The sequence below is a fragment of the Melopsittacus undulatus genome, chromosome 1, assembly GCF_012275295.1.
Source record: "Melopsittacus undulatus isolate bMelUnd1 chromosome 1, bMelUnd1.mat.Z, whole genome shotgun sequence".
In the NCBI taxonomy this organism is placed as follows: Eukaryota; Metazoa; Chordata; class Aves; order Psittaciformes; family Psittaculidae; genus Melopsittacus; species Melopsittacus undulatus.
In genome coordinates, this window is record NC_047527.1 from 83,718,123 (window position 1) to 83,735,287 (window position 17,165).

General features: G+C 42.6%; 1 protein-coding gene across 5 annotated transcripts in view; it reads right to left on the reverse strand.

Annotated features, from left to right (window-relative positions):
• Positions 1-204: 204 nt before the first annotated feature.
• RNF152 (ring finger protein 152) overlaps positions 205-17,165 on the reverse strand; it is a 45,512-nt gene continuing 28,551 nt past the window's right edge. For all 5 annotated transcript variants that reach the window (XM_034066563.1, XM_031049714.2, XM_031049716.2 and 2 more), the window contains exon 2: positions 205-4,621. In XM_034066563.1, coding sequence (XP_033922454.1) covers positions 3,779-4,390 — 612 coding nt within the window. In that variant the 5' untranslated portion in view covers positions 4,391-4,621 and the 3' untranslated portion in view covers positions 205-3,778. The remainder of the gene's footprint in view (positions 4,622-17,165) is intronic.

The window sequence follows — 17,165 nt, forward strand, 5'->3', positions numbered from 1 at the left end:
AGGAAAAAGAAGAACAAAAGTTTTGTGGCTCAGTTGTCATCAGCTACAATTCTATATTCCAAAACAATTAAAATGTGAACAACCTTTTACTGTTTACCACAACCCACACTTGACGCTTTGCCTTACATGTGTTGTTTTGAAGACGCTGCCGTTTTTACTTGATGGCAAAGTAAAAGAGGTACCATAATTCACTTGATATCATTCTTTTCCCACTAATGCTTTATTCAGACTGAGCTTCATTAATAAAGATGAAACTTTGGACTCATGATTGCTCCATGTTTACAAAACATCCAGTCTCTTTTACATCTTGGTTAAGCATGAACAATCACTGAACACAAGATTTTCTAAAAAATCCCACATACCCAAATTGCATATTTTGAATTTTTAAAATTCACTAAACAAAATTTCACAGAGTGAACCCTAAAGTCTGTTTGCCAGCAAAGCACAAGCCAAAAATGGAAGTTGGGGCCCTCTATAAAAGAAAATTAAGCTGGATCCCAACACACACATCCTTCCCATTAAACAAGCAAATAAATATACATTCATACAGAGTAATTTGCTCTAAAAATGCAGGTGCTTGAGTAATTACCCACAAGTTTTAACATAAATTTTGATTGCTCAAATAGCACTGTGTCATAGTAAGTTTCTTTCTTTTTTGGTGGAACTGGGCAATGATTTCTTACTGGACATTAGAGAACAACCTAGCCCAGAACCTGACTCTTTTGATACAAGTCCTAATGCGTTTTTCCAGAGAAAAATTACAAAGATAAGGCTGTTAAAAAAAAAAAGTTAGAGGTGTATATAGCAGTATCACACTTTTAGGTGTCAGGTATTGGACCAAGGAATGGGACAGACTGCACTGCATTTTTAAAGTAGTATGACTATTGACATACTCGAGAAACATTTTAACACTGTACATTACAACGAACTATTTAGTTCACTTCTACACAAGTCAGCAATAAAGCTAGGTGATCCAACATGATATGGCAGCTGCAAATTTAAAATGATAGTCACAGTCTAAAGCCAGAGCGAAAATATCTCTGGAACCCCTAGTTATAAAACGAGATGAAGGTACACACCATGCGTGCACACACAGGCAAAAATCTTGAGGTTTTACTTATTGCTCTTACACAAGGCTGTGAGCAAGCAAATGTCTGGATCAGAAATTAGGTCAAACATGCATTTCAGCAGGCAAGAAAAGTACAGGAAATTCATATTAATGAAACAATGGACTGTGATAATACAGGATGGTATTGTCTAATATAATAGTTATGTCATTAATACCGGATAAACTCCAGGTCTGCCTGTTGCATAATGTGTTATGCAGTGTAGTATTTTAACCTAATTTCTGATTCCTCTTTCATACTGCACCCTCCCCTGTAGGGACAGAAAGGGTGCTTTTCAAGACAGCCATTCTTTGCAACACAAGAGAAACCTTGGCTTCAAGAGCTTCAGTCAGGCAGGTACAGCCAAGGAGGTTAACAGTATCAGCACTGTAGCCCCAGGGCCTGCTCTTTGACTGCCTCATGGTCATTGACAACTTGGATAAGCTGGTGAGAAATGCATCAGTGCTGTTCTCAGAGCATTTTCCAGCTATACCATACGCCCCCTGGTACTCCTGGCAATTTCTATAGGGGATAAGGCAGTAGAGGGTTGAGTCCCGTATCTGGTCACATCCTCAAGAGTCTTAGAAAGGCAAGAATTTTTTTGTGAACTGGCTTTCATTTACACAATAAGCAGCGTAGTGTGGATGTCACAGAAATCTGGCTTCCTACTCGCAACATGAGACTAGCACTTTCACAATACACATTTTGGAATACCTGTTGTTCCCTACTGCAACCAAATTAAACATGCTGTGGAGAGGTGTCCATGTAATTACAATACTTGTAAGCCAAGTTCAAGGCATACTGCACATGGGCCTTACACAGAAAAGGCATTGAATGTGTAATCTGAGGATCTATGTTTTTTTTTTGCTGTGCTATGCATAAATATGACAGTAGATAAAAATCAACGCAATGGTTCCTCTCCATACATGAACCAACACACACCATAACAGTCAAGCACCATATATGCTGTTCTTCAGTTGACAGGAATCAAGGAAGAAAATTGTAGTTTGGGAACAGGGAGGGGAAGGAATCCAGCATGAAGATAGAGGTATGCTCCTGACAGAAGTCCTAGCTAGGAATGTTTATTGTGAACCAGCAACTGGATTTTGTGATATAAGCAGGAAACCACCGACGTCTACAGGGCCAACTTGAGCACTGCATGCTCAAAACTATGTTCTCTAGTGTTGTAATATGGCACTGAGCAATCTCTAATTAATTACTAGAAAGAGCAGTAGGTAAACGACAAGAGGTCATGCTTCAGGGAGGTTACACTTTGTACTTGCAAAAAGAAGCAGTTCAAATCAATAGCTTTTTCTGTCTTATTAAAGGTCTGTCATATGCCCCTTGATCCAATTCTTAAATCTCACACAAATTTCAGCTTTGTCAAATACCAAAATTCACACTGAGCTCTATTTTACTTCTGAACTATTGGGACTGGTTAGAGCAAGGCGCCACTGCAGCAAAGGTTCAGGAATTTGGCTCCTTCCAGGAACTGAACTGCAAACGACTTTCATTGGGTTTCACAACACTCATGGGTGGAGGGAGACAATTCCTGGGGGGATTTTTCAAATCTGTCCTCATGAACACCAACACATATAACACTGAAATGTGGGAAAAGGCTCCATTATGCTCACCCAGATAGTTTGGCACCACAGCCACAGCGATGTAGGAGGGGAGCCCACCCAGTAGAGTTAGGTTGCCATGGGTTCTCCACCCAGCAACTCTCATAGCCTCTTACTACATAATTGTATGTAAAGGTCCTTGGCTTGTTGGGATGGTAAGGCTTCCTTAGGGGAAATCCTCTGTCACACACTATCCATGGGTGCACAGTTGCATCTCCTAGGAAAGAGGGAGGCAAAATAGATCCGAATGCTTTAAAAACAATTAGGAAAACCTAAGCTTTAGAAGGTGAAACAGAACAATCTGCTATCACAACTTTTCAGGAGGAGTCCTAGGACTTCTTATGACCCATTTCTTCACTAATAGCTCCTTCAAATAGAAGATGCTGGAAGTGTCACTTCCCTACAGCTGAAAAAAATGGGTGAAAAAAAAAGAGAGGCAAAAAACATACATCACAGAACAAAATGATTGCTTGCAAAACATTTCGATTTAAAAACTATTGTACAACTCTCTGACTTGGTTTAATTAGTGTGCAGTTTAAAACATACAAAATGCTTTACCAGCTAAGTGATTTCTTGGTTTTACAAGTCTCATTCCCTCCCCCCATTAAAAAATAATGCATGTGTGGACTGGTATTGAACACCTTGTACAGATTCACGCACCAATTCTCTTTCAATTCTACATGGAGCAGTTTTGATTTTAATCTACTATGTTTAAAGTAGAGCTCATTCCATATACTTTACAGTATAACCAGCTACATAGATGTCTTTAATCTCGTAACACAATAAGAAAAAAAATCACTGTACTTTGCAGTCCCTTTGATAAATGATTATGGTGACGCATGCAGTCCTCCTCAGTGCCGCTGCCGCCAGACACGGGACGTGATTTGCTCCGCACGCTGCCGACAGGCCTGACGCCACACTGACGGGGGCTGTGGCTGGGCTGGCGCACTGCTGCCCCGGTTCTGCAGTCACTGGGCAAAGTTGCGCTGAATTGTCTCACTCCATACCACCACTGACCCAACCCCCAGGGAACACACACCTCTGCCCGCCTCAGCCGCAGGAGATCACTGTGAAACGCTTGGAAATGCACGACATGTTGTGGAGGACGATGCCCAGGAGAAAGACTAGGACGCAGGCCACTAGGATCACAGTGCAAACCCCCGACCAGGTGGAGCTTTTCACAACGCCTCTCCGGTCCGGCTCCTCTGTTCCCCCCTCAGTGGGAAGGCCACCCTGCAGTGGCTGCTGCTCCGGTGGGATTGTCACCACCGCCAGGGACTTCTGCTGGCTGCCAGGCAGGAGGCGGCAGCCAATGTCTCCAGGCAGTAGCGCCCTTTCCTTGGAGAGGGGCAAGGGCAGCATGTAGCACCCATTGCTGGGGAGTTTGATGAAGACAGGGGTGTGCTCAGAGGTGTGGGGGATTGCAATGACGGCGATCACCTCAGGGTCATCAGGCAGCTGTGACACAGAGTACCCCGGTGGCAGCTTGGTGATCCCGCGGCACCAGGGGCAGCGCAGGTCCTTCTGGCTGGTCCTCATCTGCTGCAGGCACACTGAGCAGCACGTGTGCTTGCAGTCCAGCAGCTTGGGCCGCCGGCGCGGGCTGTAGTAGTTGAAGCAAATCTGGCACTCCAGCAGAGAGTCCTGGGACAGGGTCTCCATAGCGGCTGGCACAAGGCAGCACAGCAGGTCTCGCAGTAAGTCTCACCCCGTGACAAGTCTCGGGTCAAATCTCACACAAGACAAGTTGCACAGCCACGGAGCAGCTGCTGCCTTCCTGCTGCTTCTCCTCAGGGTAGTGTCTGCCTTACCTGCTGCTGCTTCTTCTCAGGGCAGCACCAGGCAGTGGCTACGGAGAGGGCAGGAAAACCTCAGGCCTGAACCTTCCAGTACCTGAGACAAACAGATAAACATGAAGGAATAGGTTACTTACAGGAACCAGCAGGAACAAGAGTTCAGCTAAGGGGGGGAATGGAAACTAGTGCTGACCTTGTAACCTGGAAACAAATTTGCCACCCTTAGCAAGAAAACACCTTCCCACTGGCTTCATCAAACTGCCCAGTGGCAAACCTTCAGGTCAGCCATCACTAGGTCTCCATTTACAGCTATAAAATCCCTACCAGTCCACCAGTCACCATTACATTTATACCCATAACAGGGGAAGCTGTAGTTCACTAAGCAGGTCCTTCTGCATCTGCCTCCTGTCATATTTTGCAGGACCTGCACCTTAACTATTGTTCTCATCTAATCCTTTAAAACCCTGAGGATTTTTAGCTATTTGGCTCAACCACTAAGTCTGTATGAAAGGTTGGGAAATTAAAAACATGTGAAATGGATGCATTTCCACAGGCTCCTGAACTTACTCCTGTGCATGAGTAAGCAACCAAGTAAATACACTGAAACACCCACATTTGCACATAATGAAAAGGAATGGCATAATTTTCAGTCAAATTAATTTCTTGCCTGGTTACACAAGCAGGTTGTTCACACATGGCCCTTCCCACTGATGAAAGCTCTGTTTAGACCCAGAACCATCAAATATCATGCACAACAATCTGTTAATGCACTAAATTAAAGGCAAATTGTTAATAACCTTGCTCTGAACTATTCACTATATAGGAATTCTTTGCATTTCCCACTTAATACAGCTATGCAAAAAATGACAGCTGTGTTGACTTTCACAGCAAGCTGTTTAGCTTTGTTTAATTTTGGTCACTCCAACATGTGATAAATATGAATGGGTAACAGTTTTACAACTTTTTACATTGCCTGCCTTGCTGTGTTTGAAGAAATATCAGCATGAAATTGCATCCAAATAATACAATAAAGAAAACACAAAATATTTGCACAATGAACTTTGGTCTTCTCTTATTGCAGTGTTATTCCCAAAACAGAGTTAACACCTGAGGATCATAGCTGTCAGAGTTTCTCTTCCTTTCCATACAATTATTTCTTGTTCTTCCCTCTGGGTCATAGCAACTAGGTTGTGACATGCTAACCAACGGGTGACATCAGTACAATGGAAATAACGTAGTTTGAGAAGAAAAGGCAGGCACAGATGTGCAGTTTGCAATGCAGGACAGCCTTCTGGACCACACTGTCCCACACATCCTGCTTCTGGCAGCTACTGGTATTTGAGTAGGGAAAACAAAATACACGTCATCTCTTTAGATGCTAACAACTGATATCACTGACACTGGCAGAACTAGCCCTACTGTAGATTTTGTAACAGCAGCAAGTTTTGGCTCACAAGGCACTTCAACAAACACACAGTGACAAACCTGAGTCATGAGAGAGCAGGGGCTCCAGTTATGTAGGCAGGAGCTCATGAAATGTGGGCAATGGCTACAGGGGAAAATGGCACATGCCACCCACCCAAACAGCACTTTTGGTATGCTTTGCCTGAATGCAGCACAGAGACCACTGCTGAGAGAGAGATTGACCTGAGCATGAAGCTAGTATGGGTCCTTGTGGTGCCTGCTCTGCACCAGCACAGTATTACACATGGCATTAACAAATACTCTGGTGCAGAGGGAGTGTAACTCTGCCACAGAAGGCACTATGCATTCACCACCCGCATGCAGGCCATACTGAGGGAAAGTGGAAAAAAATGCATAGAAGCTTTATCTTCTTTATCCTCTCCTTCCCATTACTATCTTCACATCCCAAAATTACAGGAAGGCACAAAGGAAGCCTGGCTGAAAGGGTCTTTAAACAGCTAGCTTGTAACTGAGAGAAAAATGACAGAGCTATCCACAATGCTAGGGAATTTGTGGCAGAAAAACATTAACAGACAAAGGCCAGATTAGGAATTAGATACAAGAACTCAGGAATGAATCACTGAAGCTATCAAACCCAGGTCTCAGCCACAAACAACCCAGCAAGTTTACATTTTGCACAGAATTATCCATACAAAATTCTCAGTTATGCACTGCCCAAGCCAAACTTGAGCTCAGATATTACAGGACACAAATTTGATCTGCTGTATCTGCAAGTCTGTAAAAAAAATAAAAATAAGAATAAAAAATTAAAGGCTCCAATACCTGCAAATCCAGAAAGAAAAGCTTACATTTAAAGGCAAAGTTGAAGTACCCCTGCAGATGTAAATCAGTATGCCTGCATAGAACCTCTGCCCTCCACATTTTGGATGTCAGTGCACTGAACTGGTGAAGTTCTCTGACCTCATTTATCTATCACCTACAACCATCTCTCTCCACTTACAATATTAAAGGTAAACCAGTTTCCACTGATGCAAACATGATTGGGTTCAAGATAATTTTTCTGACTGCAAGTCCCTGTCCAAAGGTCATATACTCATGTGTATCAAGCCCCTCATCCCTGCCCCAGTGACATCCTTACAGCAGAAGATCAGTGCTCCTCTCTGGAGACATTCAAAACCCACCTGGACATGTTCCTGTGTAACCTGCTCTAGGTGGCCCTGCCTTGACAGGGGGGTTGGACTAGATGGTCTCTAGAGGTCACGTCCAACCCTAATGATGCTGTGATTCTGTGAGAAGAGTTGAAGAATAAAGCAAGAATCACCCCCAGGCAAAGAGTGCCCTAAGAGGAAAAAGAAGCAAATCCATCCCACCAAGATCTCAGCTGGCTGGAACACTAAGTTATGCTGCAAAGCATTTCTCTAGGAGGCTAAACTTTTAAAGTATTAGTGCAATCCACAGGAAGAACAGGAAAAGAATGGAGCCAAATTAAAAGGTTAAGATAGGGCTTACCACCTACATGACATACATTGATGAGATATGTGTGGATATATTTGCAGAAGCTGTAAATATAGTGACAACCCTACTTTGACTTGGTGCTGAATCAAGGAAATGGTCACTTCCAACTATGTGTCTTGAAGTTATACTTCTTTCCTTCCCTGACCCCTTCTCTTCCCCCCCCCCCCAAAAAAAAAACAACTATAAACACTATTTTAAGTAACAAAGTTGCATTCTGCATATACTTATAGAGAATTACATTCTTACTTTCCCAAAACATCTCAAATAATGATCAGACGTATATTTTGACATACCAGTTGTAACAACCAGTAAGCTTAGAGGTTAATATGACTCTTTGCGAATTTGTCTAAAGACAAGCTAAAGAGCAGCCACAGCCATCTAACCCCTTGTCCTTTGATGACATTGTCTTGTTCAAAAGTCGGACATGTAGCTTCATGGGTACAATGCAACTTTATTCACAACCACACTTGAAGCCCCAGAACCCTCCTGCACTCTGCCACAGCTCAGCCTGCAGATAAAAGAAAATCAAGATATTATGTACAGTCCAAATTAAACTGCATAATGTCTATTTAATTCATTTCACAGTACATAGATAGGAAGTAAAAAGCCATGAGAGCTCTCTCAGTACTCTTCTACCACTTCAGTAACTATGCCAAGAGGAGCAGATCTCCTCTTGGACAGGGGACTGAACTCTCAACACTCCCCCACACCAGCTGGAGGTACTGAGCTATCACAGGTGAACACCTCACTCAGACTTCACTCTTCTTGGTGCTCTGAGCATGAAGACCAAGAGGCAGCCAAGCTGCACATGAGGGTATGGCTCATGTCAGGCATTAGACAAAAATACTGTCTTGTCATGTTTTGCTCTTGTCATCCATTGATGCCCAAGGGGGGTGAGGAGACTGTTGACAGGAAAATGGGGGAAAAAATAAGAAAAGACTGTCAGGGATATCTGTAGGGTTCTGCAAGAGAGACAGCATGTATGTGTGTGGAGAGAGGAATGCATGTAGAAAGAAGGGCTGGGAACTATGACAGGGAAGCTATACACGCAGCCAGAGAAAATGGCAACTGTGAGTAGTGACTGCCAGGCACAAACCTCACAGCAACTGGAAGCTCTACAGGGCTGAGATCTATCTAGTGACTCAAATGAAGATTAACTGGGTATAAAAATACACAGGCTCCAAAACTCCAGGTGTCGGGGTTGACAGTGGCCAGCAAGAGATTTACAAGTGGTTACAGAGACCCAGGGAGGAACCTGCAAAGCTGATGACCCCTGCAGCAGAAGATCAAAGTACAGCCAGGTGCCTGAGAGCACAGCACAAAGGTCCTTCTTGCAGATTTGGGCTGCCCTCTGCATGAGCCAGGAATTTTTAACATTTGAGAAATTATTGTGCAACTCAAGAGCAGTAAAGGTCTGGAGGACAAACCAGGTATTTAGCTGTTTGCCAGTCACAGTGTCTGTTCTGGTGATACCTTGTTGGAGGCCACAGCAGAGCCCCAAGCTCTCTTTTTTTTTTAGGGTGAGCAGGAGGTCAGAAATGCCGAGGCATCAGATTTGTACTCCCCAAGAAGGTGAAGGCAGAAGGGGCATTTGTTGCTCTCTTGCAATTTGTAGCTTCTCAGCACAACATAGGGTGTGTTGCAAGAGATGAACAGATGAAGGTTGCTGCAGGTAGTATTGCACAGCTATAGATGAGAGGAGGAAGAAAGCACAAGTTTGCTGCACAGAAAGCTCTGCACAAACCCTAACTATAAAGCAGTTCCAACTGCCAGGGTCAGAAAAAAAAGGCTATTTTTGAAACCCAGTGCATAGAAAGACATTTTACATCCATGACGGGAATCAGACAACAAGTCAGAGAACAATAATAGCAAATCTTTGCCTATTGACTTATTTTTAATGTGTAAGGACAGTCCCAGCGATACTAAGCAATGGAAACCACAGCCTTGAAGGGGTGCCACCCCTATAGGAGAGCTTAGGACTATCTTCACACATGCTTCCCAGCTTACTAGGACCCAAAATTATACTAACTTGGAAGCCTCAAAAATATACTTTAATGATGCCTGTGGAATCTAATACAATTCATAGAAGATTAAACATCATTTTTAAAGACTGGCTTTGAGGCACACTGATGCAGTTAGCTGATCACTGAAATAACACCTCAAAAACTTTGCACAGACATGCATGTACTTAGGCACGCTCTACTTGCTGTACAGCAAGGTTAATAACACTTTCAGCAAGGCAGTGTATCGACAATACTTCACCTTTCTCAAGGAAGGTTCATTACGTAAACTCCCCAAACACATTTAGAATTCTTTGACAGTATTACTGAGTATGTATGATATACGATGAAGAAAGATCCATTCATTTCAGGTGCCCTTAGGCTGGAAAGGAGATGGGGGTGATGGGGGAGTACTGTTCTCAATAGAGGCACTAATTGCAAGAATCATCTGCCCACATATATGAAAGGAAATGTGTGCTAGAGTTGTTTCAAACTGGTAGTGAGGAGGAAGGAACGTATTTAATATTTGGAAGCATGTCTGCTAAAAAACCCACGTTTGGACAAAATACTCTGCTGCAAATGCCCAGGACATGCTACCTGATTTCCCCTGCATATCCTTCACTAAATGATCCTATTTATTTTTAGGCTGTTCTGTAGCACTAATTACCATAGTAACTGAGAACATCACAAAGATTAATTAATTTATTCATCACAACACCCTTGTTAAGAGAGAAGTATTATCATATCCTTTCATCATCTAAGAAAAGAACTGCTGAGAGACAAAGCAGTTGGTCCAAGGTCATGCAAGCACCACCCACATTGCCTCAAATCTCCTGGACAACTTCATCATCCCAGCTCCACTTTTCATCTCTTGAGCCCTCGCGCAGAGGTGACAGATTCTTTTTTGCAACAGAGAATCAACAAAGCTCAGAAAACCATCCATTTCTCCCCATTTCTTCCAGCTGGCAGTATCTCCATGGAATGCCTGAGATTTTTTGTGGCTTTCATTAAACATATGAGCTTTTCCAGACCATGAAAATCACGAGACTGTGATCCAGAAACTGAAACTGATGTTTCTCCACAGACATAGTTTATCCACCATGTAGATTACAACCAAGAGACTACATGCATTTTGAGTGACATAAAGCTAACAGAAAACAACAAAGTTAATAACCCATTCTTCTCTCCAGAATTACCTATTTTCCAGGCACTTTATTTTAAGCAAGGCAGCCTACATCCTTTCTATTTAGTTATTCACAATTGCACAGAAATATTGCTGAAAAAAAAAGTGTTTTAATTTGGCTAAATCTTTAGCCAGTCCAAGCTGGTGCAGTTCCTTTAGCTTTAGGCCAGCCCTTGCAAAGATGTGAATCAGGTGTACACACTCCTGGATGCATAAAACTACAAAAAAATAAAGCTGAGTGAAACTGTAATATATGAGCCTACAACATTCTATGAACCAGTGCCAGGGGATCCATGCTGATGGAGAGAGAACCTGCTCTGGATGATCTCAACAGCACAGGTAAAACAGGACAGCAGTTGTTCTGTCTCTTTGGCAGCTGATCTCAGTGAATAGAGGTGGATCACGAGAAAGAAGCCTAGCTGCAAGGTATCATTCCACAGCATTTTCCTTAGAAATAGTCACTAGACAACCCTAGCAATAGGAAACAGAGGCAGAAAGATTACCCACAAAAATGAAACTAGATGTAGAAGTTTATGGGTTTGGAGCAAAAACATATCAGGTAAAAGCACCAACATTTGGTGTTTATAGAAAACAGAGAGAGACTCACATGCTGCTCTTTGTTCCATCTCATGTTACCAGCAGTGCTGCTCCCTCCTTTTATCTGCAAACTTTGACATGTCCACATCCCCTCACTAGAAAGACCTTATTTTGGTCAAATATGACCAAGGTAAGTCATCAAATGTGCACTTTGTTCCAACAGCAAACACTACTAATCACCTGCAACATGCCAGGTCAGCAAACGATGGGTACAGTTTCTTACTGCTGAGTCAAAACAGTTTACCTACACTTACCAGAGAGTTTCACATGAGGTGCTTTAATACTCTGCAGAAATATGCCCATTTCAGAGGGGTAGAGACAGAAAGCAGACAGTTTTCCTGCCCACCCAGCTTCTCAGCAGCGCTCCGTGCAGGTGGAACTGGAGCCAAGGCAGAGGGAGCCTGACCAGTCTGGTTCCTCACAGCCTAACTCTGACACGCCTGTAGGTTTTTGACAAGGTTACTTGTCAAGGTGCCCCAGAGCTACAGTTCCCTAAATCTCCCAGGTTCCCTCCAGCCTGGCAGAGCACAGGGACCCCCAGGTGCAGCTCTGTGCTGCTGGAAGGAGTGTGAAGGTATTCATCACTTCTGTTGCTGTCCCCAAGCCCTAGTGTTTCTCTTCCTGCATGAGGGACGTACTGACACGATAAAAGACATGACCATGGTTCTGAGACATCCCAAATCTGAATATATCCCAGCAGAGGACAGATTCCTCACAATTTACAAATAAAAAAATACCTTCAGCACTCAAAGCATCATGATGGTGCTCATTTCTACAGCCCACTCCAAGCACTGCACTTGCATGGCCATTAGCACTTCTTCTGTTATGTTGGCTGCTCTGAATTATGCCTGACTTAATTCTAAACCCCAGAGTAAGGGGAATTAAAAGACATTTTTTTCCACAACCAATGGAGACCCATTCAAACTTGCATCAAGAAGAAGGTGAGTGGGAAGGGTGGTGTGAAAAGGCATCTACCCCTCACACCCATAAAAGCAGCACCTGAAGTTATTTATGACCATGGCATAAGGAGCAAGTGTTTAGGTGACTTGCAAAGGGACTTAGAATTTGCTTCCCTACCTTAAAGTGAAGTCGCAAACAAAGTCACTAAGGCCAAAATCCTACAACCTTACTGCAAGAGCTATGGGTGTTAAACTCACTCTCAGTTACAGCTTTCAAATGCAATGCAATGGAGTAACTTCTTTCTAAGAGATATTCATTTATGACCACATGACAAAATTCTGTGGCATTCAAAATGCTGACAGAGAGAGAGGCATGAAACACCTGATAACTTAAGTGACAAATTCTGCTCTGCAAGAGCTTTGTTTTTCATTTGCCATTGACAGAATTTGCCTGATACCTGAAGAGAAACGTAATTAAAAGAGCATTCCCTCCCTCCCCTAAGAATTTGGTATTTTACTTACAAAATCCACCATTCCAAGAAAAAAAAAGTAATTTTAAATAAAGCTCAAATGCAGACCTTTCTCACCGATACAGGTCACTGGGTGATTGAATGGTTATCACCTTGAATTAATGTATTAAGATACCAGTCTATAATTACAGGAGAGACTGCTACAGCTTTCCAAGGCCATTGAGTGGGTTTTGATAAATCTAGGTCAAGGTCTACCTGCCTATGGGCCCAAACAGAGGAGGAAAGGAATCAATACTCACACATTAATGAACTGCCTATACAATGCTAAAGCTGAAAACTCAATTTCAGACTTACCTCGGGAAACAGAAGTCCTTCAAATGAGAGTTTTAATTGTTGCAACTCTGTTCTGCGTTTCTGTCTCATACACTCCACCTGCCTAACATACTCTGCACTCTCTACACTCATCCAGCACAGCTTCCTGAGGACATGATTCTGTGACCCACATCACTGAGCAGCTATCCGCACATGGCTGCTCTCAAGGGCTGTGATGGTTTGGGGTTTGTTTTGTTTGTGTGTGGAAAGGGGTTGGAGGTGGTTTTAATTTTTTTTTTTTTTGCTTCAGAATAAGAACAAAAAATAGTGCAATAAGCCTAAGGGAGGCAAAGTAACACATCCTTTTACACTGAAATAGATGGGATTAAGAAATTGGAAACTACCTTCTTAGAAGCCACACAACAGTAAGGAAACTCCCTTCATAGACAATAAGAAGTAGAATAAGGTTTTAAGGAGATTAGATGGGGCAGGGGAGCCTTTTGCATATTTTTAGCTTTCTCCTGAAATCAGCTAAGTAGGCACTACAATGGAGTAAAGTCCCCTTTTTGGGAAAAGGTGTAACAGATGTCCTAATGTAGGAGAACCACTTCCAAGAGCTTATCTGCACAAGACAGTAGAAGATAGCCAACTAATAGGCCTCCTCAAGGTCAACTGCTATGTCATTTCTTAATGCAGGCAAATTGTGATCTTCATGCATTTTTAGTCTCTGATAAGCACAACAGATACTCCAGGTCACAGCACTGGTCATTCTGGTTTGCAGACTACACCAAAAGGAACTGGAATTGATCCAAAAGCTCCTTTCTTATTGGAAACTAATCATTCACCCTCTAACATTCTGCCAGCTAGTAACATTAATACTACCCTCTCTTCCTGAATTTTGGGAACAGTCCAACTCTCACTGCAAAAATGGATCACAAGCAGTTAGGCAAAGCCTGAACTGCATACATATTGATGATTACCTATTTCATGATTTATCTTTCTGTCTTTACACCAGTAAAATCCTCCAAAAGAGATTAAAAAAGCTATACTGGGTAAATTTCTTCCAATACTTTTCCAAACCACATGTTTCTACCCATGACTATAAACACTCCACAAGCTCCAGTTCAGACAAGTTATGAAGTGCATGGTCTGACATCAGCCATGAAAGTTAATGGGATGACACATGCTCTTGAGGTCAGTTGCACATTTACATACTTGACATACTATCCTTCAACACAACCAATGAAGAATCCAGTGTCAGCAGCTCAGACAGATCAAGGTAAACTCTAAGTGCAGATGCCTTCAATTCCCTTGTGCCACCCTGAAAACATACAATCTGAGGGAACAACACAATGTTCCCAAAACAACCGCAATTAAACCAACTGGTTGCACATCAACCTACCCCGCCAGCTGCACGTCACAACTTGGTGTCGCAGTACCACCAGGCAGAATGTCAGACTAGTGCTGAGACAACAAACTGACACCACAAAAGGCTCTCAGCCCTCTCCTTCATGCCCATGAGAGAAACAAGAAGCTTCCCATGGATGGAGTTATAGAATGAAGCCTAGAACAGAGTGAGGGGCTTTGCATCAAGTCTCTCCCTTGTATGAACCGGCACCATTTGCCAACAAAAGTAGCCTCACAGCTAAGCGACGCAGGGCAACAACCATAACTTAGGTTAGCACCACCACAACCCTCCAGTGGGCTTAGATAAATTACAGATCTGGGAGACAGAGCTCAAAGCTGCAGAGCTGCTAGCCTCTCTGCTCTGGCAGCCACACTGTGATGGGGACTTCAACGGGATGCTCAAATGCTCAGGCACAGGAAGATAAACTATTCTTGCCCATATTATATGAAATCTACTGTTGCTTTCGTTCACAGAAATAGTATTCAATTCTAAGAGCCACTCACATTATGTAGCTGCAAGAAGTTTATCAGACCTGCCAAGCTCTGTCTGGTTGTATTTCATTCTTTACAGCGAGTCCCAAAGTTCAGGCCAGATGTCACCCGCCATATTCCAGCCGAAGTCTGTCTGCTTTTGGAACCTCCTTGTGTGAAAATACCCTCCCATTTAGCAGCACCTAAGTAAGAGTATAAAGAACTTTTGCTGTATGAAGAAGTGCAAATGCTCAGAAAGGGCTGTGCTATAGAGCAAAATAATCAAAATAAAGCAAACTGCCTTACCTGTTAATTTTGGACCTAGTTCTGTAGTCCTTGCAATGTAAAGGCAGAACAAACTTAGAAAAGATAACTACCATAATACTGCTAATGCTCAAGGCTTCATCGCTGTCCTGATAGCATATGGCCATGGCGAGTCCTATGTTCACAGGATTATGGACAATCAATTCAGTACTCAGTAAAAAGAAAGCTGCTAGCCCCATTTTTCTGAAGAAAAGCCTGAAAACATGAACTTCAGAAGCCCCAGACCCTACCCAGTTAGGTAGAACCCCTAAATTTCAGTGCCTGTCTTGCAAGCCAATCTCGTGATTCCTGCATGTGACAGAGCTACCTGAAGAAAAATAGTTTTGAGGTGAACAAATTCATTGGCAGTTTCAGGTCAAATTAAACAAATACTTTCTCTTCAGGCAAAAATGGTCATTTCCATTAAAATGTCAGCTCATTTCAATTTTCATTTCAATCTATTTTCTTTCAGAATAAATTTATATAAAGGTAACACAAAAGACAAAGCTTTTTGTACTGGAACAATTTTTCTTCTGCTGTGGTCAGTTACTCAGTGAGCCAGAAGTATCTCTAGCTCATATCGCTCTACTGATGAATGCAGAAGGCTTAAGCCTAGCAATACACCATTGTATTTTCCCCTAGAAGAAATCACAACATGGGCATTTTGAACAGACAAGTCATATTTCATTATGTGATTGAAGCCTGAAGAGGACTATGTAGTTGACAGAATTGCTGGGTTTTACAGGCTATTCTTATAAAGGTGCTAAAGGAACTTACTTCGAAAGGGCAGCGGTTCAGGGCTTTCTAAAAAAATTCACACTCATCCCAGTGGTCTCCAGAGTATTTAATCTCCAGTACTGCATCCAGTTTTGGGCCCCTCACTACCAAGAAGACCCTGAGGTGCTGCAGTGTGTCCAAAGGAGAGTAATGGAGATGGTGAAGGGTCTAGAGCACAAATCCTGTGAGGAGTGGCTTGAGGGAACTGGGGAGAAAAGGAGGCTCAGAGGAGACCTTATTACTCTCTACAGCTACCTGAAATGAGGCAATAGCAAGGTGGGGATCAGTCTCTTCTCCCAAGTAACATGTGATAGGACAAGAAAAAATAGCCTCAAGCTGCACCAAGGGAGGTTTAGATTGGATATTAGGAAAAATTTCTTCCTCAGAAGGGTTGTCAAGCACTGGAACAGGCTGCCCAGGGAAGTGGTTGAGTCATCATCCCTGGAAGTATTTAAAAGATGTATAGATGTGGCACTTCAGGACATGGTTTAGTGGTGGACTTGGTAGTGTTGGGTTAACAGTTGGATACAGTGATATTAAAGGTCTTTTTGCAACCTAAATGATTCTATGATTCTATTCCATGTACCATCTCACAGAATCACAGAATCCCAAGGGTTGGAAGGGACCTCAAAAGATCATCTAGTCCAACCCCCCTGCAATAGCAGCAAGGAACCAAAGAGTTGCCTTAGGGACAGCTAAAAGAAACGAGGAAAGGCCCAAAATATATTTTGCTACTCTAGAAAGTATTGCATTGAAAGAGACAATCTAAGACATGGTGAGCATGCACACAGCTTAATGCCTCTATGTAGGATTTGACCAGATTCCACTCAGTTGAGGACTTTATTCCATTATTTTAGTATTACTTACAGTGGTGCACTGAACACAGGAAACATCAATGCACAAACCAGACAGATGCCAAAGAAACCACACTGACTTATACCCATAGAGGATTTGGCCCACAGACAGAAAATGCTACAAAACAGATTTAAAAAAAACACCTCCTTCCTACTGCCAAAACAAGTTCTTGACTTGGCAAAAAACTCAGCTCTGGACTCAGATTTGCATTGTGCTACAAACTACAACATCCCTTGCTTTCCAGACAGAAGGTTTTCACAATTCTTTAGTTTACTGACATCATTGTTACTTTTTAGAGTTGAGGCAGTGTTACCCTAACTTTGCCTAAGTGACTTCACTTTCAGGTGTCTTTCACCTTCCTGATTACTGCTTTGTTTTTTTGCTAATGACAGAAGTGATCAAAATATCTTACTAAATCAAGATACTG